We start from the raw sequence: 26,586 nt of genomic DNA on the forward strand, positions 1-26,586 counted from the left end.
ATTAGTGGGGAGTCTTCTCCTGGAACAAATGTTCAATGTGTTTGTCACTGATCCAGGTATGGGACATTCCCTTAGCCCAGTTTGCCTGAGGTCCTCCCTCAGCTATTACTGTAGATACTGTACAAGGTGTGGTTTTGCTGCTCACCTTTATCCATGATTTTGCTCTGAAGATCTGGTTAATTGCCTTGGAGTGACCCTCTAGTATGGTCACTAAGTGGTGGTTAGCCCGATTTCCTTCACTAGTTGTTCTATGGTCTTTTGTTGTTTGTCTACATTCAGTCTTTCTAGGCCTCATTTGGCTTGCTGCATCAAGGTCCCGACTTCAATGTCCAAATTAGTCAAATCAAGGGCATTGACCATAGACACTCTTGCTCTGTATATTGTGACGAGATCATTAAGGAATTCCACACTCCTTTGCCTATTAACTGCTGGTGTGGGTTTTCCTTCATATTTCCCCCTCCTCCCCATCCCATTCTATGGCACAGGTGAGAATATAATCATTTTAATGGGGAAAGCCATCATTCTGGTAACGGTATCCTTGATATATCTGTTAGAATTGACATTGGTTCGTGATGAATGTCATCAACTAAGATTTTACCTGTCGGTTTAATGACTAGTCCATTGCAAACGGCTGATCTGTGCGTGGGACACACTGGGCAAGGAGCCGTCACTACTGGTCTTAGCCCCCATATTTAATTTCATACTCTAGGAATTTTTCCTAGACGGGTTTCCCAGAGCATCACCATCCTAACCCTGACCCCTGTCCGGGCAATGTGCTAGGCATCCCACTACATCCAGCACCACATTTTTCAACTCTGAGAATCCAGCATCTGCAGTCCTCACTTTCTCCTAGTTGATCCCACTACCATGCACCTGTTCGCCTATTTCTCTCTCTCTGTCCCTCCCTCTCTCTCTCTATCGCGCGCTCTCTCTGTGTTCCCCCCCACCCCCCACTCTGTGTTTCACCCCCACCCCGGCCCAACCCAAATGCTCCCCCCGCTCTCTGTTCCTCACCCGTTCCCAGGTACTTGTTCTCTCTCTCTGTTTCCTCCATCTCTCTCTCTGTCTTCCTCTCTCTCTCTGTTTCTCTTCAGCTCTCTCTGTTTCGCTCCGTCTCTCTCTCTCCGTCTCTCTGTCTCTCTCTCTCCGTGTCTCTCTCTCTCTCTCCCTCTGTCTCTCTCTCCCTCCGTGTCTCTCTGTCTGTCTCTCTCTCTCACTCTGTTTCCCTGCATCTCTCTCTCTGTCTTCCTCTCTCTCTCTGTTTCCCTTCAGCTCTCTCTGTTTCGCTCCGTCTCTCTCTCTCGCTCCGTGTCTCTCTCCCTCCCTCCGTCTCTCTCTCCCTCCGTGTCTCTCCCTCTGTCTCTCTCTCTCACTCTGTTTCCCTCCATCTCTCTCTCTCTCTGTTTTCCTCTGTCCCTCCCTCTCTCTCACTGTTTTCCTCTGTCCCTCTCTCTCTCTCTCTCTGTGTTTTCCTTCGTCTTTCTCTCCCTCCCCCTCTCTCTCTCTGTCTCTCTCTCCCTGTCTCTTTGTCTCTCCATTTGTCTCCGTCTCTCTGTTTCCCTCCGTCTCTGATTTCCGCCCCCCACCCCGCTCTCCCTCAGTTCCCTCCCCCCTCCCCGCCCTCTCTGTTTCCCCAGGAACAGTGAGGCACAGCAGGACAACTCCCTGATCTGCCTTTCCCTACCTGTTAATGACAAAAATATACTTTATTCAGAAAAAAAACCCCTTTGCACATACAGTACGCATTGTCACAAATGCAGTTTGGATTGGTACAGTGGCATATCAAGTAAATATAAATAGACTCATAGAGATATACAATACAGTAACAGACCATTCGGTCCAACTCGTCCATGCTGATCAGATATCCTAACCTAATTTAGTGCTCCTTAGCCCATATCCCTCTAAACCCTTCCTATCCATATACCCATACGGATGCCTTTTAAAGGTTGTTATTGTAGCAGCCTCCACCACTTCCTGTGGCAGCTCATTCCATACACACACCACCTTTTGTGTGAAAAAAGTTGCCCTTAATGTCCCTTTAAAATTTTTCCCCTCGCGTCTTAAACCTATGCCCTCTAGTTCTGGACTCCCCCACCCCAGGGAAAAGACCTTGTGTATTTACCCGAATTATGCCCCTCCTGATTTTATAAAGCTTTACTGAGGATGGCACAGGGAGAGTGTACAAACTCCACACAGACAGTCGCCTGAGGGTGGAATCAAACCGAGTCTCTGTCAATGAGTCAGTAGCGCTAACCACTAAGCGACCGTGTTCACGCCCCATCTGAAAAAGGGGTTGGTGTTTATTGGTTGGTGTGTTGCTTTCAAGATTCCTGCTTTTTTTTGAACGTGCCAGTTATAGAATCTTCATCTGAGAAGCAGACATCTGATAACTGTTCATTTGAGCTCTCATCTTCCAGTATAGGTCAATAAGTCAATATGATTGACTTCATTTTTCTCATAATTATCAACTTAATCAGAATAAGGAGCCACATGTACCTTGGTGAGGCATATCATCATTGATGATTTATGTTTGATCGAACAGTTACTTTAATTGCAACTTGTGTGTGTTTAACAGAAAGCGCCTGTTTTTGTTGTTAACTGGAATCCTTGCTTTTAGGTCTGAAAAGATTCTCGTCAATTTTCATTCTATACCTGTTCATGTGCTGAGTTTTGAAAGAACATAATTTTAAATACTTGTTCTTAAATGAAAGCACCAGGATCGGTTTTAAAAATAATTCGCATGATTCTAGAAGTGTTCTTACACAAAAGAACGTTCTCTAAATGACTTATTTATATATATATATAATATATATACCTGTAAAGGACAATGCAGACCACGAGAAGTGTGGCAGCAGTGAGGAAACTTCCTCGAGTTTCTTAAATACCGGAATAAAACAGGCTTAGACTAAGTGTTAATTGAAACTTTAGTTGTCCCTTTTACAATTGGCAGACCGCATCTTATTTTCGGTTCATCAAAACGTAAACTTTGATCTTTCAAACGGAAATATTGCCATGCAGATGTCTACATTCAGGTAGGTACAATTTTGTTTGTAGTTTGGAAAATTTGTTTTTGTTTTAATTGTTAGATCGCCTGCGATATTACTGACCACAGTCGTTTTTGATGTGGGGCGAGGGCATGTGTTCCTTAATTCTAAGTTACAGTCGGGATACGAATGACACTGCTTTCCACGTTCAAATTCAAAGCGTTTGCAGAGCGTTGGGTTCATATGTCGACTCGAATGACCAAGCAGTAAAAATATTTCCGTTCACTAATTCCAGATGGATGAGAGTTTATCTTTGAAAAAGAGCAAACCGTTGAACTTGAGCTGAATAACTAGCTGACCCCGCTGACATTGAGCAAAATCCGTTCATTGTCTGTTTGCTTACGCTGGTCAAGAATTCTACAAATCTTAAAAATCACACAACACCAGGTTATAGTCCAACAATTAAAATGTTCAATTTCTTATGCAGAGAAATTAAATTAGGAAAGATGATGTTTTGCTGCAAAATCTCAAATAATTGCATGGACAGCTTCAAGATAAGTGGTGAGTTTTATCTGACGTTTGTATGCTTTCTTTGTCTAATTCTTTGTTGGACTGGGGTATTCAAAGTTTAAAAATCACACGTGCCAGTTAAACCTGTTGGACTATAACCTGGTGTTGTGATTTTTAACCAACTAATGTATCATATCTAAACTGCTACTGCTCGATCAACTCAAACTATCAGAAAATTGCTACAATTCCTCAACTGCTTGTTTGAGAGGGTATGGTCTCCCTCTCTCTGTTCCCCTCCATCTCTCTCTCTCTGTGTTCCCCTCCATCTCTGTCTCTCTCTCTCTTTGTTCCCCTTCGTCTCTCTCTCTCTCTGTTCCCCTCCGTCTCTCTCTCTCACTCTGTTCCGCTCTGTCTCTCTCTCTGTCTCACTCTGTTCCCCTCCGTCTCTCTCTCTCTCTGTTCCCCTCCGTCTTCTCTCTCACTCTGTTCCGCTCTGTCTCTCTCTCTGTCTCAGTCTGTTCCCCTCCGTCTCTCTCTCTCTCTCACTCTGTTCCCCTCAGTCTCTCTCTCTCTCTCTGTTCCCCTCCATCTATCTCTCTCTCTGTTCCTCTCCGTATCTCTCTCTCTCTCTCTGTGTTCCCCTCCGTCTCTCTCTCTCTGTTCCCCTCTGTATCTCTCTCTCTCTCTGTTCCCCTCCGGCTCTCTCTCTCTGTTCCCCTCCATCTCTCTCTCACTTTCTCTCTCGCTCTGTTCCCCTCCGTCTCTCACTCTCTCTCTGTGTTCCCCTCTGTCTCTCTCTCTCTCACTCTGTTCCACTCCGTCTCTCTCTCTCTCTCTCTCTCTCTCACTCTGTTCCACTCCATCTCTCTCTCTCTCTGTGTTCCCCTCCATCTGTCTTTCTCTCTCACTCTGTTCCCCTCAGTCTCTCTCTCTCTCTCTCTCACTCTGTTCCCCTCCGTCTCTCTTTCTCTGTTCCCCTCCGTCTATCTCTCTCTCTTTCTGTTCCCCTCCGTCTGTCTCTCTCTCTCTCTGTTCCCCTCCGTCTCTCTCTCTCTCTCTCTCACTGTGTTCCCCTTCATCTCTCTCTCTCTCTCTCTCTCTCTCTGTGTTCCCCTCCATCTCTCTCTCTCTCTGTTCCCCTCCGTCTCTCTCTCTCTCTGTTCCCCTCCGTCTCTCTCTCTCTCTCTCTGTTCCCCTCCGTCTCTCTCTCTCTCTCTGTTCCCCTCCGTCTCTCACTCTCTCTCTCTGTTCCCCTCCGTCTCTGTCTCTCTCTGTTTCCCTCCATCACTCTCTCTCTCTATTTCCCTCCGTCTCTTTCTCTGTCTCTCTCTCTCTCTGTTTCCTTCTGTCTCTCTCTCTCTTTCTGTCTGTGTGTGTCTCTCTCTCTCTGTTTCCTTCCGTCTCTCTCTCCATTTCTGTCCATCTCTCTCTGTTTCGCTCCGTGTCTCTCTCTCTGTTTCTCTCCGTTTCGCTCCGTGTCTCTCTCTCTCTCTCTCTGTTTCTCTCCGTGTGTGTGTGTGTCTCTCTCTCTCTCTCTCTGTTTCCCTTCTTCTCTCTTTCTCTCTGTCCCTCCGTCTCTCTCTCTCTGCTTCCCTCCGTTTCTCACTCTCTCTCTCTGGAGCCCTCCGTCTCTGACTATCTCTCTCTCTCTCTCTCTCTCTGTTTCCCTCCGTGATTCTCTCTTTGTTTCCCTCTGACTCTGTCTCTCTCTCTGTCTGTTTCCCATCTTCTCTCTGTGTTGCCCTTTGTCTGTCTCTACTTCCCTCCGTCTCTTTCTCTCTCACTCTGTTTCTCTCCGTCTCTCTCTCTGTCTCTCTCTCTGTTTCCTCCGTCTCTCTCTCTCTCTCTCTCTGTTTCCCTCCGTCTCTCTCTCTGTCTCTCTCACTCTCACTGTGTCTCTGTCTCTCTGTGTGTGTCTCTCTCTCTGTTTCCTTCCTTGTTTCCCTCTGTATCTGTCTCTCTCTGTTTCCCTTCTTATCTCTCTGTTGCCCTCTGTCTGTCTCTCTCTGTTTCCCTCTGTCTCTCTCTCTCTACTTCCCTCCGTCTCCTTCTCTCTCACTTTCTCTCTGGAGCCCTCAGTCTCTGACTCTCTCTCTCTCTCTCTCTCTGTCTCTTTTTCCTCCGTGTTTCTCTCTTTGTTTCCCTCTGTGTCTGTCTCTGTCTCTCTCTCGCTCTCCCTCACTCTCTCTGTTTCCCTTCTTCTCTCTCTGTTGCCCTCTGTCTCTCTCTCTCTCTGTTTCCCTCTGTCTCTCTTTTTTTCACCCTCTCGCATGGTAGCTCAGTGGTTAGCACTGCTGCCTCACAGTACCAGGATCCCAGGTTCAATTCCAGCCTGTGTGGAGTTTGCACATTATCCCTGAGTCTGCGTGGGTTTCCTCCCACAGTCCAAAGGTGTGCAGGTTAGGTGAATTGGCCATGGTAAATTGCCCATAGTGTTAGGTACATCAGTCAGAGGGAAATGGGTCTGGGTGGGTTGCTCTTCAGAGGGTCAGAGTGGACTTGTTGGGCCGAAGGGCCTGTTTCCACACTGTAGGAAAGCTAATCTCTGTGTGTGTCTGTCTCTGTTTCCCCCTTCCCCCCCTCTCTGTTTCCCCAGGAGCAGTGAGAAATGGCAGGATTCCTCGGAGAAGTGAGGCACAGCAGGACAACTCCCTGATCTGCCTTTCCCTACCTGTTAATTATTAAAATACACTTTATTCGGAAAAAAAACCCTTTGCACATACAGTATGCATTGTCACAAATGCAGTTTGGATTGGTACAGTGGCATATCAAATAAATATAAATAGACTCATAGAGGTGTACAACACGGTAACAGACCATTCGGTCCAACTCGTCCATGCTGACCAGATATCCTAACCTAATTTAGTGCCACTTGGTCCATATCCCTTTAACCCCTCCTATCCATATACCCATCCGGTTGCCTTTTAAAGGTTGTTATTGTAGTAGCCTCCACCACTTCCTGTGGCAGCTCATTCCATACACACACCACCTTTTGTGTGAAAATGGTTGCCCCTAACGTCCCTTTTAAATTTTTCCCCTCGCGCCTTAAACCTCTGCCCTTTAGTTCTGGACTCCCCCACCCCAGGGAAAAGACCTTGTGTATTTACCCTAATTATACCCCTCATGATTTTATAAAGCTTTACTGAGGATGGCACAGGGAGAGTGTACAAACTTCACACAGACAGTCACCTGAAGGTGGAATCGAACCGGGTCTCTGTCAATGAGTCAGTAGCGCTAACCACGAAGCGACCGTGTTCACGCCCCATCTGAAAAAGGGGCTGGTGTTAATTTTAATGCCTTGCTTTTAAGACTCCTGCTTTTCTTTGAACGTGTCAGTTACAGCATCTTCATCTGAGAAGCAGACATCTGATAACTGTTCATTTTAGCTCTTATCTTCCAGCATAGGTCAATATGTTACAGCCTTCCTTCATTTTTCTCATAATTATCAACTTAATCAGAATAAGGAGCCACATGTACCTTGGTGAGGCATATCATCTTGATGATTTATGTTTGATCGAACAGTTACTTTAATTGCAACCTGTATGTGTTTAACAGAAAGCGCCTGTTTTTGTTGTTAACTGGAATCCTTGCTTTTAGGTCTGAAAAGATTCTCGTCAATTTTCATGCTATACCTGTTCATGTGCTGAGTTTTGAAAGAACATAATTTTAAATACTTGTTCTTAAATGAAAGCACCAGGATCGGTTTTAAAAATAATTCGCATGATTCCGTACGATGTTGCGTTAAGTCTATTTAAAATCATTCTGATGCACTGCATTTTTATCTAGAAGTGTTCTTACACAAAAGAACGTTCTCTAAATGACTTATTTATATATATATATAATATATATACCTGTAAAGGACAATGCAGACCACGAGAAGTGTGGCAGCAGTGAGGAAACTTCCTCGAGTTTCTTAAATACCGGAATAAAACAGGCTTAGACTAAGTGTTAATTGAAACTTTAGTTGTCCCTTTTACAATTGGCAGACCGCATTTTATTTTCGGTTCATCAAAACGTAAACTTTGATCTTTCAAACGGAAATATTGCCATGCAGATGTCTACATTCAGGTAGGTACAATTTTGTTTGTAGTTTGGAAAGTTTGTTTTTGTTTTAATTGTTAGATCGCCTGCGATATTACTGACCACAGTCGTTTTTGATGTGGGGCGAGGGCATGTGTTCCTTAATTCCAAGTTACAGTCGGGATACGAATGACACTGCTTTCCACATTCAAATTCGAAGCGTTTGCAGAGCGTTGGGTTCATATGTCGACTCGAATTACCATGCAGTAAAAATATTTCCGTTCATTAATTCCAGATGGATGAGAGTTTATCTTTGAAAAAGAGCAAACCGTTGAACTTGAGCTGAATAACTAGCTGACCCCGCTGACATTGAGCAAAATCCGTTCATTGTCTGTTTGCTTACGCTGGTCAAGAATTCTACAAATCTTAAAAATCACACAACACCAGGTTATAGTCCAACAATTAAAATGTTCAATTTCTTATGCAGAGAAATTAAATTAGGAAAGATGATGTTTTGCTGCAAAATCTCAAATAATTGCATGTACAGCTTCAAGATAAGTGGTGAGTTTTATCTGACGTTTGTATGCTTTCTTTGGCTAATTCTTTGTTGGACTGGGGTATACAAAGTTTAAAAATCACACGTGCCAGTTAAACCTGTTGGACTATAACCTGGTGTTGTGATTTTTAACCAACTAATGTATCATATCTAAACTGCTACTACTCGACAAACTCAAACTATCAGAAAATTGCTACAATTCCTCAACTGCTTGTTTGAGATAATTCGGATCATAACCTCCCCCCCACCCCCACCCCCATATCAAATGAGTGAGTCTCTTAAAGATATTGTTGTTAGATACTGTTAGATATCTCCAATCAAAATGTCATGAATGAATTTGCTCAGGTGTCCCACAATATTGAACTAGTCAAATCACTATGAACACAAGCCTGTACTCATGTTTTCAGTCTCAACTTTATTTGGAAAAAAGTTATAATAGCCTTTAATGGTAAACCTATTATGAAAACCCCGATAGCCTACAATATTTCCAGAGTCTCTTGTAGATTTACACAGTCTCTCATTCTGTCTGTAAGAATACAAAGCTTCCGTCTACATCTGCCTCTCCGACGATCAGCTGGTCTCTGCCTTTTGCCATGCCAGTCCTTTTGGAAGGTCATCTCCCAATCTCCAAATAAGTCTAAATTTTACATCTTAACCCCTACCTTCTAACTCTTTGTATAACTTTAAGCAATCAGGAGACCGCTCTTTAAGGTGACTGATGGTTTTAATGGCTTTGTGAGTTGTGAAATGTCCTGGTTTTTGATTGCCAGTATGCATCCTTTCTACCTGGATGCTGTCTGAACTGCTGTGCTCTTCCAGCACCACTAATCCTGCATCCTTTCTTTGTTTAGTTAATGAGCTATGTCGATCCAGGATGGTTGCTGACAGGCTGGGTCCTTTACAAGCTGCTAATGTCTTCAGCACCTACTTGCTGTTTATGTTTGATTTCTGGGTTTTGTGAACATTTTTAGGAAATATGGTAACAGGGTTACTACTCTTTAAGTGGGGATGGGGGGGTGGGGTTTGAACATTGTGATCAAATAATTGTTGTATGCTATCATGAGGTTGCTATTAACTCTGAATTATCAGGAGTGTACGTTATGATTTCAATATTGTGATCAATGAAAAGGCTCAATTGGTGCATTCACCGTTTTACTTGCACATCCACTAATATAATTTATTGTATCCATTGCTCCCGATGCAGTCTCCTCTACACTGGGGAGACTGGGCGCTTCCTAGCAGAGCGCTTCAGGGAACATCTCCGGGACACTCGCACCAATCAACCACACCGCCCCGTGGCCCAACATTTCAACTCCCCCTCCCAATCTGCCGAGGACATGGAGGTCCTGGGCCTCCTTCACCGGTGCTCCCTCACCACCAGACGCCTGGAGGAAGAACGCCTCATCTTCCGCCTCGGAACACTTCAACCCCAGGGCATCAATGTGGACTTCAACAGTTTCCTCATTTCCCCTTCCCCCACCTCACCTTAGTTCTAAACTTCCAGCTCAGCACTGTCCCCATGACTTGTCTGGACTTGTCCTACCTGCCTATCTCCTTTTCCACCTATCCACTCCACCCTCTCCTCCCTGACCTATTACCTTCATCCCCTCCCCCACTCACCCATTGTACTCTATGCTACTTTCTCCCCACTCCCACCCTCCTCTAGCTTATCGCTCCACGTTTCAGGCTCACTGCCTTTATTCCCGATGAAGGGCTTTTGCCCAAAACGTCGATTTCAAGGCTACTTGGATGCTGCCTGAACTGCTGTGCTCTTCCAGCACCACTAATCCAGAATCTGGTTTCCAGCATCTGCAGTCATTGTTTTTACATTTGATAAGCAGTTGACCTGAACCTTTAGGATGAAACAAATTTCTCACAGTGTAAGCCTCCCCTCCCCCATGTTTGAACTGAAAGAATCTTATGCAAATGAAATTCCAACGTAATTGCAATAGTTGGTTCTGTCAGGGGAGGCTATTGGTCAAGTCTATCATTCATAAGTCTGATAAATATTATGACTATATGTACAGAAAAACAAGAAAATCCCACTGTAATAATGCATACAGAGTTGTGATGGTTGGATACATACAGATTTTTGTTTTTAAAAAGTCCTATCCATGTGACAATCTATATGGGATTGTGGTACATCGACAATATTCAGTAATCAGAACAAATCGAATTAACTGTCGCGAGAGCACTGGAAGTTCCAGCTATCTTATACCTCGTGTGTGTGTGTGTATACAGGCATTATTCATTGCGATAGTGCCCATCTGTTGAGATTTCTGTCTTTACCAACCTACAACCTGAACTGCCAGTTACCCTGAGCTTTATCAAATGAATGCAATTAGGGCCATAGTAGGTTGTAAAAGGCACCAAATTCATAGTTGACAGGGTATGGGCGTACAATGGTACGGCCCGTTTGTTTATATTTATTTAGAGTGGTCCCTATCATTGTTCCTTGACTTTCCACAGTATCTGGGAGGGTTTCATTTTTGTAATCCATCCAAATACTTTATTTATATAATTCTGGTATTTTCAACTTCAGTACATCCTGAACCCAACTTTATCATAGGAATAATTGGAATCCCTAGCACCAAGCCCAGCACCTCACTGAGACTGACTTTGCAGCCGTGCATTATAGCACACCTTGGTGAGCTGCCAGAACTGACCAACTAGAGATATTAGTGGGGAGTCTTCTCCTGGAACAAATGTTCAATGTGATTGTCACTGATCCAGGTATGGGACATTCCCTTAGCCCAGTTTGCCTGAGGTCCTCCCTCAGCTTTTACGGTAGATACTGTACAAGGTATGGTTTTGCTGCTCACCGTCATCCCAGATTTTGCTCTGAAGATCTGGTTAATTGCCTTGGAGTGACCCTCTAGTATGGTCACTAAGTGGTGGTTAGCCCGATTTCCTTCACTAGTTGTTCTATGGTCTTTTGTTGTTTGTCTACATTCAGTCTTTCTAGGCCTCATTTGGCTTGCTGCATCAAGGTCCCGACTTCAATGTCCAAATTAGTCAAATCAAGGGCATTGACCATAGACACTCTTGCTCTGTATATTGTGACGAGATCATTAAGGAATTCCACACTCCTTTGCCTATTAACTGCTGGTGTGGGTTTTCCTTCATATTTCTCCATCCTCCCCCTCCTCCCCATCCCATTCTATGGCACAGGTGAGAACATAATCATTTTAATGGGGAAAGCCATCATTCTGGTAACGGTATCCTTGATATATCTGTTAGAATTGACATTGGTTCGTGATGAATGTCATCAACTAAGATTTTACCTGTCAATTTAATGACTAGTCCATTGCAAACGGCTGATGTGTGTGTGGGACACACTGGGCAAGGAGCCGTCACTACTGGTCTTAGCCCCCATATTTAATTTCATACTCTAGGAATTTTTCCTAGACGGGTTTCCCAGAGCATCACCATCCTAACCCTGACCCTTGTCCGGGCAATGTGCTAGGCATCCCACTACATCCAGCACCACATTTTTCAACTCTGAGAATCCAGCATCAGCAGTCCTCACTTTCTCGAAGTTGATCCCACTACCATGCACCTATTCACCTATTTGTATTCGTCTCTCTCTGTGTCTCTCGCTCTCTCTTTCTCTGTTCCCCTCCATCTCTCTCTCTCTCTGTTCCCCTCCGTCTCTCTCTCTCTGTTCCCCTCCGTGTCTCACTCTCTCTCTCTGTTCCCCTCCGTGTCTCACTCTCTCTCTCTGTTCCCTTCCGTGTCTCACTCTCTCTCTCTGTTCCCTTCCGTGTCTCACTCTCTCTCTCTGTTCCCCTCCGTGTCTCACTCTCTCTCTCTCTGTTCCCCTCCGTGTCTCACTCTCTCTCTCTGTTCCCCTCCGTGTCTCACTCTCTCTCTCTGTTCCCTTCCGTGTCTCACTCTCTCTCTCTGTTCCCCTCCATGTCTCACTCTCTCTGTTCCCCGCTGTCTCTCTCTCTCTCTCACTCTGTTCCCCTCCATCTCTCTCTCTCTCTCTGTTCCACTCCGTCTCTCTCTCTCTGTTCCCCTCCGTGTCTCACTCTCTCTCTCTGTTCCCCTCCATGTCTCACTCTCTCTGTTCCCTTCCGTCTCTCACTCTCTCTCTCTCTCTGTTCCCCTCCGTCTCTCTCTCTCTGTTCCCCTCCGTCTCTCTCTCTCTCTCACTCTGTTCCCCTCCGTCTCTCTCTCTCTCACTCTGTTCCCCTCTGTCTCTCTCTCTCTCTCAGTTCCCCTCCGTCTGTCTCTCTCACTGTTTCCCTCCATCTCTCTCCCTCCCTCTCCCTCTCTGTTCCCCTCCGTCTCTCTGTTCCCCTCCGTCTCTCTCTGTCTCTCTCTCTGTTCCCCTCCGTCTCTCTCTCTCTCTCTCTGTTCCCCTCCGTCTCTCTCTCTCTCTCTCTCTGTTCCCCTCCGTCTCTCTCTCTCTCTCTGTTCCCCTCTGTCTGTCTCTCTCACTGTTTCCCTCCATCTCTCTCCCTCCCTCTCCCTCTCTGTTCCCCTCCGTCTCTCTCTGTTCCCCTCCGTCTCTCTCTGTTCCCCTCCGTCTCTCTCTCTCTCTCTGTTCCCCTCCGTCTCTCTCTGTTCCCCTCTGTCTCTCTCTCTCTCTCTGTTCCCCTCCGTCTCTCTCTCTCTCTCTGTTCCCCTCCGTCTCTCTCTCTCTCTCTGTTCCCCTCCGTCTCTCTCTCTCTCTCTGTTCCCCTCCGTCTCTCTCTCTCTCTCTGTTCCCCTCCGTCTCTCTCTCTCTCTCTCTCTCTGTTCCCCTCCGTCTCTCTCTCTCTCTGTTCCCCTCCGTCTCTCTCTCTCTCTGTTCCCCTCCGTCTCTCTCTCTCTCTCTCTCTCTGTTCCCCTCCGTCTCTCTCTCTCTCTGTTCCCCTCCGTCTCTCTCTCTCTCTGTTCCCCTCCATCTCTCTCTCTCCCTCTCTCTCTCTGTTCCCCTCTATCTCTCTCTCTCTCTCTCTGTTCCCCTCCATCTCTCCCTCTCTGTTCCCCTCCATCTCTCTCTCTCTCTCTGTCCCCTCCATGTCTCACTCTCTCTGTTCCCCTCTGTCTCTCTCTCTCTCTCACTCTGTTCCCCTCCATCTCTCTCTCTCTCTCTCTGTTCCCCTCCGTCTCTCTCTCTCTGTTCCCCTCTGTGTCTCACTCTCTCTCTCTGTTCCCCTCCATGTCTCACTCTCTCTGTTCCCTTCCGTCTCTCACTCTCTCTCTCTCTCTCTCTGTGTTCCCCTCCGTCTCTCTCTCTCTGTTCCCCTCCGTCTCTCTCTCTCTGTTCCCCTCCGTCTCTCTCTCTGTCTCTCTGTTCCCCTCCGTCTCTCTGTCTCTCTCTGTTCCCCTCCGTCTCTCTCTCTCTCTCTGTTCCCCTCCGTCTGTCTCTCTCACTGTTTCCCTCCATCTCTCTCCCTCCCTCTCCCTCTCTGTTCCCCTCCGTCTCTCTGTTCCCCTCCGTCTCTCTCTGTCTCTCTCTCTGTTCCCCTCCGTCTCTCTCTCTCTCTCTCTGTTCCCCTCCGTCTCTCTCTCTCTCTCTGTTCCCCTCCGTCTCTCTCTCTCTCTCTCTCTCTGTTCCCCTCCGTCTCTCTCTCTCTCTCTGTTCCCCTCCGTCTCTCTCTCTCTCTCTGTTCCCCTCCGTCTCTCTCTCTCTCTGTTCCCCTCCGTCTGTCTCTCTCACTGTTTCCCTCAATCTCTCTCCCTCCCTCTCCCTCTCTGTTCCCCTCCGTCTCTCTCTGTTCCCCTCCGTCTCTCTCTGTTCCCCTCCGTCTCTCTCTGTCTCTCTCTCTGTTCCCCTCCGTCTCTCTCTCTCTGTTCCCCTCCGTCTCTCTCTCTCTCTCTCTCTCTCTGTTCCCCTCCGTCTCTCTCTCTCTCTCTGTTCCCCTCCGTCTCTCTCTCTCTCTCTCTCTCTGTTCCCCTCCGTCTCTCTCTCTCTCTGTTCCCCTCTATCTCTCTCTCTCTCTCTGTTCCCCTCCATCTCTCTCTCTCTCTCTCTCTGTTCCCCTCCATCTCTCTCTCTCTGTTCCCCTCCATCTCTCTCTCTCTCTCTCTGTTCCCCTCCATCTCTCTCTCTCTGTTCCCCTCTATCTCTCTCTCTCTCTCTGTTCCCCACCATCTCTCTCTCTCTCTCTCTCTCTCTCTGTTCCCCTCCATCTCTCTCTCTCTCTCTCTGTTCCCCTCCATCTCTCTCTCTCTGTTCCCCTCCATCTCTCTCTCTCTCTCTCTGTTCCCCTCCATCTCTCTCTCTCTCTGTTCCCCTCCGTCTCTCTCTCTCTCTGTTCCCCTCCGTCTCTCTCTCTCTCTGTTCCCCTCCGTCTCTCTCTCTCTCTGTTCCCCTCCGTCTCTCTCTCTCTCTGTTCCCCTCCGTCTCTCTCTCTCTCTGTTCCCCTCCGTCTCTCTCTCTCTCTGTTCCCCTCCGTCTCTCTCTCTCTCTGTTCCCCTCCGTCTCTCTCTCTCTCTGTTCCCCTCCGTCTCTCTCTCTCTCTGTTCCCCTCCGTCTCTCTCTCTCTCTGTTCCCCTCCGTCTCTCTCTCTCTCTGTTCCCCTCCGTCTCTCTCTCTCTCTGTTCCCCTCCGTCTCTCTCTCTCTCTGTTCCCCTCCGTCTCTCTCTCTCTCTGTTCCCCTCCGTCTCTCTCTCTCTCTGTTCCCCTCCGTCTCTCTCTCTCTCTGTTCCCCTCTATCTCTCTCTCTCTCTCTGTTCCCCTCCATCTCTCTCTCTCTCTCTCTCTGTTCCCCTCCATCTCTCTCTCTCTCTCTCTCTGTTCCCCTCCATCTCTCTCTCTCTGTTCCCCTCCATCTCTCTCTCTCTCTCTCTCTCTGTTCCCCTCCGTCTCTCTCTCTCTCTCTGTTCCCCTCCGTCTCTCTCTCTCTCTCTCTCTCTGTTCCCCTCCGTCTGTCTCTCTCACTGTTTCCCTCCATCTCTCTCCCTCCCTCTCCCTCTCTGTTCCCCTCCGTCTCTCTGTTCCCCTCCGTCTCTCTCTGTCTCTCTCTCTGTTCCCCTCCGTCTCTCTCTCTCTCTCTCTGTTCCCCTCCGTCTCTCTCTCTCTCTCTGTTCCCCTCCGTCTCTCTCTCTCTCTCTCTCTCTGTTCCCCTCCGTCTCTCTCTCTCTCTCTGTTCCCCTCCGTCTCTCTCTCTCTCTCTGTTCCCCTCCGTCTCTCTCTCTCTCTGTTCCCCTCCGTCTGTCTCTCTCACGGTTTCCCTCAATCTCTCTCCCTCCCTCTCCCTCTCTGTTCCCCTCCGTCTCTCTCTGTTCCCCTCCGTCTCTCTCTGTTCCCCTCCGTCTCTCTCTGTCTCTCTCTCTGTTCCCCTCCGTCTCTCTCTCTCTGTTCCCCTCCGTCTCTCTCTCTCTCTCTCTCTCTGTTCCCCTCTGTCTCTCTCTCTCTCTCTGTTCCCCTCCGTCTCTCTCTCTCTCTCTCTCTCTCTGTTCCCCTCCGTCTCTCTCTCTCTCTGTTCCCCTCTATCTCTCTCTCTCTCTCTGTTCCCCTCCATCTCTCTCTCTCTCTCTCTGTTCCCCTCCATCTCTCTCTCTCTGTTCCCCTCCATCTCTCTCTCTCTCTCTCTCTCTGTTCCCCTCCATCTCTCTCTCTCTCTCTCTGTTCCCCTCCATCTCTCTCTCTCTGTTCCCCTCCATCTCTCTCTCTCTCTCTCTCTCTGTTCCCCTCCGTCTCTCTCTCTCTCTGTTCCCCTCCGTCTCTCTCTCTCTCTGTTCCCCTCCGTCTCTCTCTCTCTCTGTTCCCCTCCGTCTCTCTCTCTCTCTGTTCCCCTCCGTCTCTCTCTCTCTCTGTTCCCCTCCGTCTCTCTCTCTCTCTGTTCCCCTCCGTCTCTCTCTCTCTCTGTTCCCCTCCGTCTCTCTCTCTCTCTGTTCCCCTCCGTCTCTCTCTCTCTCTGTTCCCCTCCGTCTCTCTCTCTCTCTGTTCCCCTCCGTCTCTCTCTCTCTCTGTTCCCCTCCGTCTCTCTCTCTCTCTGTTCCCCTCTATCTCTCTCTCTCTCTCTGTTCCCCTCTATCTCTCTCTCTCTCTCTGTTCCCCTCCATCTCTCTCTCTCTCTCTCTCTGTTCCCCTCCATCTCTCTCTCTCTCTCTCTCTCTGTTCCCCTCCATCTCTCTCTCTCTGTTCCCCTCCATCTCTCTCTCTCTCTCTCTCTCTGTTCCCCTCCGTCTCTCTCTCTCTCTCTGTTCCCCTCCGTCTCTCTCTCTCTCTCTCTCTCTGTTCCCCTCCGTCTCTCTCTCTCTCTGTTCCCCTCTATCTCTCTCTCTCTCTCTGTTCCCCTCCATCTCTCTCTCTCTCTCTCTCTGTTCCCCTCCATCTCTCTCTCTCTGTTCCCCTCCATCTCTCTCTCTCTCTCTCTGTTCCCCTCCATCTCTCTCTCTCTGTTCCCCTCTATCTCTCTCTCTCTCTGTTCCCCTCTATCTCTCTCTCTCTCTGTTCCCCTCTATCTCTCTCTCTCTCTCTGTTCCCCTCCATCTCTCTCTCTCTCTCTCTCTGTTCCCCTCCATCTCTCTCTCTCTCTCTCTCTGTTCCCCTCCATCTCTCTCTCTCTCTCTCTCTGTTCCCCTCCATCTCTCTCTCTCTGTTCCCCTCCATCTCTCTCTCTCTCTCTCTCTGTTCCCCTCCATCTCTCTCTCTCTCTGTTCCCCTCCATCTCTCTCTCTCTCTCTCTCTGTTCCCCTCCATCTCTCTCTCTCTGTTCCCCTCCATCTCTCTCTCTCTCTCTCTCTCTGTTCCCCTCCATCTCTCTCTCTCTCTGTTCCCCTCCATCTCTCTCTCTCTCTCTCTCTGTTCCCCTCCATCTCTCTCTCTCTCTCTCTGTTCCCCTCCGTCTCTCTCTCTCTCTGTTCCCCTCCGTCTCTCTCTCTCTCTGTTCCCCTCCGTCTCTCTCTCTCTCTGTTCCCCTCCGTCTCTCTCTCTCTCTGTTCCCCTCCGTCTCTCTCTCTCTCTGTTCCCCTCCGTCTCTCTCTCTCTCTGTTCCCCTCCGTCTCTCTCTCTCTCTGTTCCCCTCTATCTCTCTCTCTCTCTCTGTTCCCCTCCATCTCTCTCTCTCTCTCTCTCTGTTCCCCTCCATCTCTCTCTCTCTCTCTCTCTGTTCCCCTCCATCTCTCTCTCTCTGTTCCCCTCCATCTCTCTCTCTCTCTCTCTCTCTGTTCCCCTCCGTCTCTCTCTCTCTCTCTGTTCCCCTCCGTCTCTCTCTCTCTCTCTCTCTCTGTTCCCCTCCGTCTGTCTCTCTCACTGTTTCCCTCCATCTCTCTCCCTCCCTCTCCCTCTCTGTTCCCCTCCGTCTCTCTGTTCCCCTCCGTCTCTCTCTGTCTCTCTCTCTGTTCCCCTCCGTCTCTCTCTCTCTCTCTCTGTTCCCCTCCGTCTCTCTCTCTCTCTCTGTTCCCCTCCGTCTCTCTCTCTCTCTCTGTTCCCCTCCGTCTCTCTCTCTCTCTCTGTTCCCCTCCGTCTCTCTCTCTCTCTCTGTTCCCCTCCGTCTCTCTCTCTCTCTGTTCCCCTCCGTCTGTCTCTCTCACTGTTTCCCTCAATCTCTCTCCCTCCCTCTCCCTCTCTGTTCCCCTCCGTCTCTCTCTGTTCCCCTCCGTCTCTCTCTGTTCCCCTCCGTCTCTCTCTGTCTCTCTCTCTGTTCCCCTCCGTCTCTCTCTCTCTGTTCCCCTCCGTCTCTCTCTCTCTCTCTCTCTCTGTTCCCCTCTGTCTCTCTCTCTCTCTCTGTTCCCCTCCGTCTCTCTCTCTCTCTCTCTCTCTCTGTTCCCCTCCGTCTCTCTCTCTCTCTGTTCCCCTCTATCTCTCTCTCTCTCTCTGTTCCCCTCCATCTCTCTCTCTCTCTCTCTCTGTTCCCCTCCATCTCTCTCTCTCTGTTCCCCTCCATCTCTCTCTCTCTCTCTCTGTTCCCCTCCATCTCTCTCTCTCTGTTCCCCTCTATCTCTCTCTCTCTCTCTGTTCCCCTCCATCTCTCTCTCTCTCTCTCTCTCTGTTCCCCTCCATCTCTCTCTCTCTCTCTCTGTTCCCCTCCATCTCTCTCTCTCTGTTCCCCTCCATCTCTCTCTCTCTCTCTCTCTCTGTTCCCCTCCATCTCTCTCTCTCTCTGTTCCCCTCCGTCTCTCTCTCTCTCTGTTCCCCTCCGTCTCTCTCTCTCTCTGTTCCCCTCCGTCTCTCTCTCTCTCTGTTCCCCTCCGTCTCTCTCTCTCTCTGTTCCCCTCCGTCTCTCTCTCTCTCTGTTCCCCTCCGTCTCTCTCTCTCTCTGTTCCCCTCCGTCTCTCTCTCTCTCTGTTCCCCTCCGTCTCTCTCTCTCTCTGTTCCCCTCCGTCTCTCTCTCTCTCTGTTCCCCTCCATCTCTCTCTCTCTGTTCCCCTCCATCTCTCTCTCTCTCTCTCTCTCTGTTCCCCTCCGTCTCTCTCTCTCTCTCTGTTCCCCTCCGTCTCTCTCTCTCTCTCTCTCTCTGTTCCCCTCCGTCTCTCTCTCTGTTCCCCTCCGTCTCTCTCTCTCTCTGTTCCCCTCCGTCTCTCTCTCTCTCTGTTCCCCTCTATCTCTCTCTCTCTCTCTGTTCCCCTCCATCTCTCTCTCTCTCTGTTCCCCTCCATCTCTCTCTCTCTGTTCCCCTCCATCTCTCTCTCTCTCTCTCTGTTCCCCTCCATCTCTCTCTCTCTGTTCCCCTCTATCTCTCTCTCTCTCTGTTCCCCTCTATCTCTCTCTCTCTCTGTTCCCCTCTATCTCTCTCTCTCTCTCTGTTCCCCTCCATCTCTCTCTCTCTCTCTCTCTGTTCCCCTCCATCTCTCTCTCTCTGTTCCCCTCCATCTCTCACTCTCTCTCTCTCTGTTCCCCTCCATCTCTCTCTCTCTCTGTTCCCCTCCATCTCTCTCTCTCTCTCTCTCTGTTCCCCTCCGTCTCTCTCTCTCTCTGTTCCCCTCCGTCTCTCTCTCTCTCTGTTCCCCTCCGTCTCTCTCTCTCTCTGTTCCCCTCCGTCTCTCTCTCTCTCTGTTCCCCTCCGTCTCTCTCTCTCTCTGTTCCCCTCCGTCTCTCTCTCTCTCTGTTCCCCTCCGTCTCTCTCTCTCTCTGTTCCCCTCCGTCTCTCTCTCTCTCTGTTCCCCTCCGTCTCTCTCTCTCTCTGTTCCCCTCTATCTCTCTCTCTCTCTGTTCCCCTCTATCCCTCTCTCTCTCTCTGTTCCCCTCCATCTCTCTCTCTCTCTCTCTCTGTTCCCCTCCATCTCTCTCTCTCTGTTCCCCTCCATCTCTCACTCTCTCTCTCTCTGTTCCCCTCCATCTCTCTCTCTCTCTGTTCCCCTCCATCTCTCTCTCTCTCTCTCTGTTCCCCTCCATCTCTCTCTCTCTCTCTCTCTGTTCCCCTCCGTCTCTCTCTCTCTCTGTTCCCCTCCGTCTCTCTCTCTCTCTGTTCCCCTCCATCTCTCTCCCTCTCTGTTCCCCTCCATCTCTCTCTCTCTCTCTGTTCCCCTCCATCTCTCTCTCTCTCTCTGTTCCCCTCCATCTCTCTCTCTCTCTCTGTTCCCCTCCATCTCTCTCTCTCTGTTCCCCTCCATCTCTCTCTCTCTGTTCCCCTCCATCTCTCTCTCTCTCTCTCTCTGTTCCCCTCCATCTCTCTCTCTCTCTGTTCCCCTCCATCTCTCTCTCTCTCTCTGTTCCCCTCCATCTCTCTCTCTCTGTTCCCCTCCATCTCTCTCTCTCTGTTCCCCTCCATCTCTCTCTCTCTCTCTCTGTTCCCCTCCATCTCTCTCTCTCTCTGTTCCCCTCCATCTCTCTCTCTCTCTCTCTCTCTGTTCCCCTCCATCTCTCTCTCTCTCTGTTCCCCTCCATCTCTCTCTCTCTGTTCCCCTCCATCTCTCTCTCTCTCTGTTCCCCTCCATCTCTCTCTCTCTCTCTCTGTTCTCCTCCATCTCTCTCTCTCTCTGTTCCCCTCCATCTCTCTCTCTCTCTGTTCCCCTCCATCTCTCTCTCTCTCTCTCTCTCTCTCTGTTCCCCTCCATCACTCTCTCTCTCTGTTCCCCTCCATCTCTCTCTCTGTTCCCCTCCATCTCTCTCTCTGTTCCCCTCCATCTCTCTCTCTCTCTGTTCCCCTCCATCTCTCTCTCTCTCTGTTCCCCTCCATCTCTCTCTCTCTCTCTCTGTTCCCCTCCATCTCTCTCTCTCTCTCTCTCTCTGTTCCCCTCCATCTCTCTCTCTCTGTTCCCCTCCATCTCTCTCTCTCTCTCTCTCTCTGTTCCCCTCCATCTCTCTCTCTCTCTGTTCCCCTCCATCTCTCTCTCTCTCTCTCTCTCTGTTCCCCTCCATCTCTCTCTCTCTCTGTTCCCCTCCATCTCTCTCTCTCTGTTCCCCTCCATCTCTCTCTCTCTCTGTTCCCCTCCATCTCTCTCTCTCTCTCTCTGTTCTCCTCCATCTCTCTCTCTCTCTGTTCCCCTCCATCTCTCTCTCTCTCTGTTCCCCTCCATCTCTCTCTCTCTCTCTCTCTCTCTCTGTTCCCCTCCATCACTCTCTCTCTCTGTTCCCCTCCATCTCTCTCTCTGTTCCCCTCCATCTCTCTCTCTGTTCCCCTCCATCTCTCTCTCTCTCTGTTCCCCTCCATCTCTCTCTCTCTCTGTTCCCCTCCATCTCTCTCTCTCTCTCTCTCTGTTCCCCTCCATCTCTCTCTCTCTCTCTCTCTGTTCCCCTCCATCTCTCTCTCTATCTCTGTTCCCCTCCATCTCTCTCTCTCTCTCTGTTCCCCTCCATCTCTCTCTCTCTCTCTGTTCCCCTCCATCTCTCTCTCTCTGTTCCCCTCCATCTCTCTCTCTCTCTGTTCCCCTCCATCTCTCTCTCTCTCTGTTCCCCTCCATCTCTCTCTCTCTCTCTCTGTTCCCCTCCATCTCTCTCTCTGTTCCCCTCCATCTCTCTCTCTGTTCCCCTCCATCTCTCTCTCTGTTCCCCTCCATCTCTCTCTCTGTTCCCCTCCATCTCTCTCTCTGTTCCCCTCCATCTCTCTCTCTGTTCCCCTCCATCTCTCTCTCTCTCTGTTCCCCTCCATCTCTCTCTCTCTCTGTTCCCCTCCATCTCTCTCTCTCTCTCTCTCTCTGTTCCCCTCCATCTCTCTCTCTCTCTGATCCCCTCCATCTCTCTCTCTCTGTTCCCCTCCATCTCTCTCTCTCTCTGTTCCCCTCCATCTCTCTCTCTCTCTGTTCCCCTCCGTCTCTCTCTCTCTCTGTTCCCCTCCATCTCTCTCTCTGTTCCCCTCCATCTCTCTCTCTCTCTCTCTCTCTCTCTGTTCCCCTCCATCTCTCTCTCTCTCTGATCCCCTCCATCTCTCTCTCTCTCTCTGTTCCCCTCCATCTCTCTCTGTCTCTCTCTCTGTTCCCCTCCGTCTCTCTCTCTCTCTCTCTGTTCCCCTCCGTCTCTCTCTCTCTCTCTCTCTGTTCCCCTCCGTCTCTCTCTCTCTCTCTCTCTGTTCCCCTCCGTCTCTCTCTCTCTCTCTGTTCCCCTCTGTCTGTCTCTCTCTCTCTGTTTCCCTCCATCTCTCTCTCTCTGTTCCCCTCCATCTCTCTCTCTCTCTCTCTCTCTGTTCCCCTCCATCTCTCTCTCTCTGTTCCCCTCCATCTCTCTCTCTCTCTGTTCCCCTCCATCTCTCTCTCTCTCTCTCTGTTCCCCTCCATCTCTCTCTCTCTGTTCCCCTCCATCTCTCTCTCTCTCTGTTCCCCTCCATCTCTCTCTCTCTCTCTCTGTTCTCCTCCATCTCTCTCTCTCTCTGTTCCCCTCCATCTCTCTCTCTCTCTGTTCCCCTCCATCTCTCTCTCTCTCTCTCTCTCTGTTCCCCTCCATCACTCTCTCTCTCTGTTCCCCTCCATCTCTCTCTCTGTTCCCCTCCATCTCTCTCTCTCTCTCTCTCTGTTCCCCTCCATCTCTCTCTCTCTCTCTCTCTGTTCCCCTCCATCTCTCTCTCTCTCTGTTCCCCTCCATCTCTCTCTCTCTCTCTGTTCCCCTCCATCTCTCTCTCTCTCTCTGTTCCCCTCCATCTCTCTCTCTCTGTTCCCCTCCATCTCTCTCTCTCTCTCTCTCTCTCTGTTCCCCTCCATCTCTCTCTCTCTCTGTTCCCCTCCATCTCTCTCTCTCTCTCTCTGTTCCCCTCCATCTCTCTCTCTCTCTCTGTTCCCCTCCATCTCTCTCTCTCTCTCTGTTCCCCTCCATCTCTCTCTCTCTCTGTTCCCCTCCATCTCTCTCTCTCTCTGTTCCCCTCCATCTCTCTCTCTCTCTCTCTGTTCCCCTCCATCTCTCTCTCTCTCTGTTCCCCTCCATCTCTCTCTCTGTTCCCCTCCATCTCTCTCTCTGTTCCCCTCCATCTTTCTCTCTGTTCCCCTCCATCTCTCTCTCTGTTCCCCTCCATCTCTCTCTCTGTTCCCCTCCATCTCTCTCTCTGTTCCCCTCCATCTCTCTCTCTCTCTGTTCCCCTCCATCTCTCTCTCTCTCTCTCTCTCTGTTCCCCTCCATCTCTCTCTCTCTCTGATCCCCTCCATCTCTCTCTCTCTCTGTTCCCCTCCATCTCTCTCTCTCTCTGTTCCCCTCCGTCTCTCTCTCTCTCTGTTCCCCTCCGTCTCTCTCTGTCTCTCTCTCTGTTCCCCTCCGTCTCTCTCTCTCTCTCTCTGTTCCCCTCCGTCTCTCTCTCTCTCTCTGTTCCCCTCCGTCTCTCTCTCTCTCTCTCTGTTCCCCTCCGTCTCTCTCTCTCTCTCTGTTCCCCTCCGTCTCTCTCTCTCTCTCTGTTCCCCTCCGTCTCTCTCTCTCTCTGTTCCCCTCCGTCTGTCTCTCTCACTGTTTCCCTCAATCTCTCTCCCTCCCTCTCCCTCTCTGTTCCCCTCCGTCTCTCTCTGTTCCCCTCCGTCTCTCTCTGTTCCCCTCCGTCTCTCTCTGTCTCTCTCTCTGTTCCCCTCCGTCTCTCTCTCTCTGTTCCCCTCCGTCTCTCTCTCTCTCTCTCTCTCTGTTCCCCTCTGTCTCTCTCTCTCTCTCTGTTCCCCTCCGTCTCTCTCTCTCTCTCTCTCTCTCTGTTCCCCTCCGTCTCTCTCTCTCTCTGTTCCCCTCTATCTCTCTCTCTCTCTCTGTTCCCCTCCATCTCTCTCTCTCTCTCTCTCTGTTCCCCTCCATCTCTCTCTCTCTGTTCCCCTCCATCTCTCTCTCTCTCTCTCTGTTCCCCTCCATCTCTCTCTCTCTGTTCCCCTCTATCTCTCTCTCTCTCTCTGTTCCCCTCCATCTCTCTCTCTCTCTCTCTCTCTGTTCCCCTCCATCTCTCTCTCTCTCTCTCTGTTCCCCTCCATCTCTCTCTCTCTGTTCCCCTCCATCTCTCTCTCTCTCTCTCTCTGTTCCCCTCCATCTCTCTCTCTCTCTGTTCCCCTCCGTCTCTCTCTCTCTCTGTTCCCCTCCGTCTCTCTCTCTCTCTGTTCCCCTCCGTCTCTCTCTCTCTCTGTTCCCCTCCGTCTCTCTCTCTCTCTGTTCCCCTCCGTCTCTCTCTCTCTCTGTTCCCCTCCGTCTCTCTCTCTCTCTGTTCCCCTCCGTCTCTCTCTCTCTCTGTTCCCCTCCGTCTCTCTCTCTCTCTGTTCCCCTCCGTCTCTCTCTCTCTCTGTTCCCCTCCGTCTCTCTCTCTCTCTGTTCCCCTCCGTCTCTCTCTCTCTCTGTTCCCCTCCATCTCTCTCTCTCTCTCTCTCTGTTCCCCTCCATCTCTCTCTCTCTGTTCCCCTCCATCTCTCTCTCTCTCTCTCTGTTCCCCTCCGTCTCTCTCTCTCTCTCTGTTCCCCTCCGTCTCTCTCTCTCTCTCTCTCTCTGTTCCCCTCCGTCTCTCTCTCTCTCTGTTCCCCTCTATCTCTCTCTCTCTCTCTGTTCCCCTCCATCTCTCTCTCTCTCTCTCTCTGTTCCCCTCCATCTCTCTCTCTCTCTGTTCCCCTCTATCTCTCTCTCTCTCTCTGTTCCCCTCCATCTCTCTCTCTCTCTCTCTCTGTTCCCCTCCATCTCTCTCTCTCTGTTCCCCTCCATCTCTCTCTCTCTCTCTCTGTTCCCCTCCATCTCTCTCTCTCTCTCTCTGTTCCCCTCCATCTCTCTCTCTCTGTTCCCCTCTATCTCTCTCTCTCTCTGTTCCCCTCTATCTCTCTCTCTCTCTGTTCCCCTCCATCTCTCTCTCTCTCTCTCTCTGTTCCCCTCCATCTCTCTCTCTCTCTCTCTCTGTTCCCCTCCATCTCTCTCTCTCTGTTCCCCTCCATCTCTCTCTCTCTCTCTCTCTGTTCCCCTCCATCTCTCTCTCTCTCTGTTCCCCTCCATCTCTCTCTCTCTCTCTCTCTGTTCCCCTCCGTCTCTCTCTCTCTCTGTTCCCCTCCGTCTCTCTCTCTCTCTGTTCCCCTCCGTCTCTCTCTCTCTCTGTTCCCCTCCGTCTCTCTCTCTCTCTGTTCCCCTCCGTCTCTCTCTCTCTCTGTTCCCCTCCGTCTCTCTCTCTCTCTGTTCCCCTCCGTCTCTCTCTCTCTCTGTTCCCCTCCGTCTCTCTCTCTCTCTGTTCCCCTCCGTCTCTCTCTCTCTCTGTTCCCCTCCGTCTCTCTCTCTCTCTGTTCCCCTCCGTCTCTCTCTCTCTCTGTTCCCCTCCGTCTCTCTCTCTCTCTGTTCCCCTCCGTCTCTCTCTCTCTCTGTTCCCCTCCGTCTCTCTCTCTCTCTGTTCCCCTCGGTCTCTCTCTCTCTCTGTTCCCCTCCATCTCTCTCCCTCTCTGTTCCCCTCCATCTCTCTCTCTCTCTCTGTTCCCCTCCATCTCTCTCTCTCTCTCTGTTCCCCTCCATCTCTCTCTCTCTCTCTGTTCCCCTCCATCTCTCTCTCTCTGTTCCCCTCCATCTCTCTCTCTCTGTTCCCCTCCATCTCTCTCTCTCTCTCTCTCTGTTCCCCTCCATCTCTCTCTCTCTCTGTTCCCCTCCATCTCTCTCTCTCTCTCTGTTCCCCTCCATCTCTCTCTCTCTGTTCCCCTCCATCTCTCTCTCTCTGTTCCCCTCCATCTCTCTCTCTCTCTCTCTCTGTTCCCCTCCATCTCTCTCTCTCTCTGTTCCCCTCCATCTCTCTCTCTCTCTCTCTCTCTGTTCCCCTCCATCTCTCTCTCTCTCTGTTCCCCTCCATCTCTCTCTCTCTGTTCCCCTCCATCTCTCTCTCTCTCTGTTCCCCTCCATCTCTCTCTCTCTCTCTCTGTTCTCCTCCATCTCTCTCTCTCTCTGTTCCCCTCCATCTCTCTCTCTCTCTGTTCCCCTCCATCTCTCTCTCTCTCTCTCTCTCTCTCTGTTCCCCTCCATCACTCTCTCTCTCTGTTCCCCTCCATCTCTCTCTCTGTTCCCCTCCATCTCTCTCTCTGTTCCCCTCCATCTCTCTCTCTCTCTGTTCCCCTCCATCTCTCTCTCTCTCTGTTCCCCTCCATCTCTCTCTCTCTCTCTGTTCCCCTCCATCTCTCTCTCTCTCTCTCTCTCTGTTCCCCTCCATCTCTCTCTCTCTGTTCCCCTCCATCTCTCTCTCTCTCTCTCTCTCTGTTCCCCTCCATCTCTCTCTCTCTCTGATCCCCTCCATCTCTCTCTCTCTCTCTCTCTCTGTTCCCCTCCATCTCTCTCTCTCTCTGTTCCCCTCCATCTCTCTCTCTCTGTTCCCCTCCATCTCTCTCTCTCTCTGTTCCCCTCCATCTCTCTCTCTCTCTCTCTGTTCTCCTCCATCTCTCTCTCTCTCTGTTCCCCTCCATCTCTCTCTCTCTCTGTTCCCCTCCATCTCTCTCTCTCTCTCTCTCTCTCTCTGTTCCCCTCCATCACTCTCTCTCTCTGTTCCCCTCCATCTCTCTCTCTGTTCCCCTCCATCTCTCTCTCTGTTCCCCTCCATCTCTCTCTCTCTCTGTTCCCCTCCATCTCTCTCTCTCTCTGTTCCCCTCCATCTCTCTCTCTCTCTCTCTCTGTTCCCCTCCATCTCTCTCTCTCTCTCTGTTCCCCTCCATCTCTCTCTCTCTCTCTGTTCCCCTCCATCTCTCTCTCTCTGTTCCCCTCCATCTCTCTCTCTCTCTGTTCCCCTCCATCTCTCTCTCTCTCTCTCTGTTCCCCTCCATCTCTCTCTCTCTCTGTTCCCCTCCATCTCTCTCTCTCTCTGTTCCCCTCCATCTCTCTCTCTCTCTGTTCCCCTCCATCTCTCTCTCTCTCTCTGTTCCCCTCCATCTCTCTCTCTCTCTCTGTTCCCCTCCATCTCTCTCTCTCTGTTCCCCTCCATCTCTCTCTCTCTCTGTTCCCCTCCATCTCTCTCTCTCTCTCTCTGTTCCCCTCCATCTCTCTCTCTCTCTGTTCCCCTCCATCTCTCTCTCTCTCTGTTCCCCTCCATCTCTCTCTCTCTCTGTTCCCCTCCATCTCTCTCTCTGTTCCCCTCCATCTCTCTCTCTGTTCCCCTCCATCTCTCTCTCTGTTCCCCTCCATCTCTCTCTCTGTTCCCCTCCATCTCTCTCTCTGTTCCCCTCCATCTCTCTCTCTCTCTCTGTTCCCCTCCATCTCTCTCTCTCTGTTCCCCTCCATCTCTCTCTCTCTCTGTTCCCCTCCATCTCTCT

The 26,586-nt window shown here is 50.3% G+C and overlaps 1 protein-coding gene across 1 annotated transcript in view; it reads left to right on the top strand.

The window, feature by feature from the left end:
- The first annotated feature begins 986 nt into the window (after window positions 1-986).
- The window catches only part of LOC140453410 (receptor-type tyrosine-protein phosphatase U-like), a 476,064-nt gene continuing 450,464 nt past the window's right edge, over window positions 987-26,586 (top strand). Inside the window, exons 1-5 of the mRNA XM_072548057.1 lie at window positions 987-2,500; window positions 2,951-3,032; window positions 3,472-3,545; window positions 7,481-7,562; window positions 8,002-8,075. Coding sequence (XP_072404158.1) covers window positions 2,437-2,500; window positions 2,951-3,032; window positions 3,472-3,545; window positions 7,481-7,562; window positions 8,002-8,075 — 376 coding nt within the window. The 5' untranslated portion in view covers window positions 987-2,436. The remainder of the gene's footprint in view (window positions 2,501-2,950; window positions 3,033-3,471; window positions 3,546-7,480; window positions 7,563-8,001; window positions 8,076-26,586) is intronic.

Source organism: Chiloscyllium punctatum, chromosome 27, assembly GCF_047496795.1.
Source record: "Chiloscyllium punctatum isolate Juve2018m chromosome 27, sChiPun1.3, whole genome shotgun sequence".
NCBI classification, from domain to species: domain Eukaryota; kingdom Metazoa; phylum Chordata; class Chondrichthyes; order Orectolobiformes; family Hemiscylliidae; genus Chiloscyllium; species Chiloscyllium punctatum.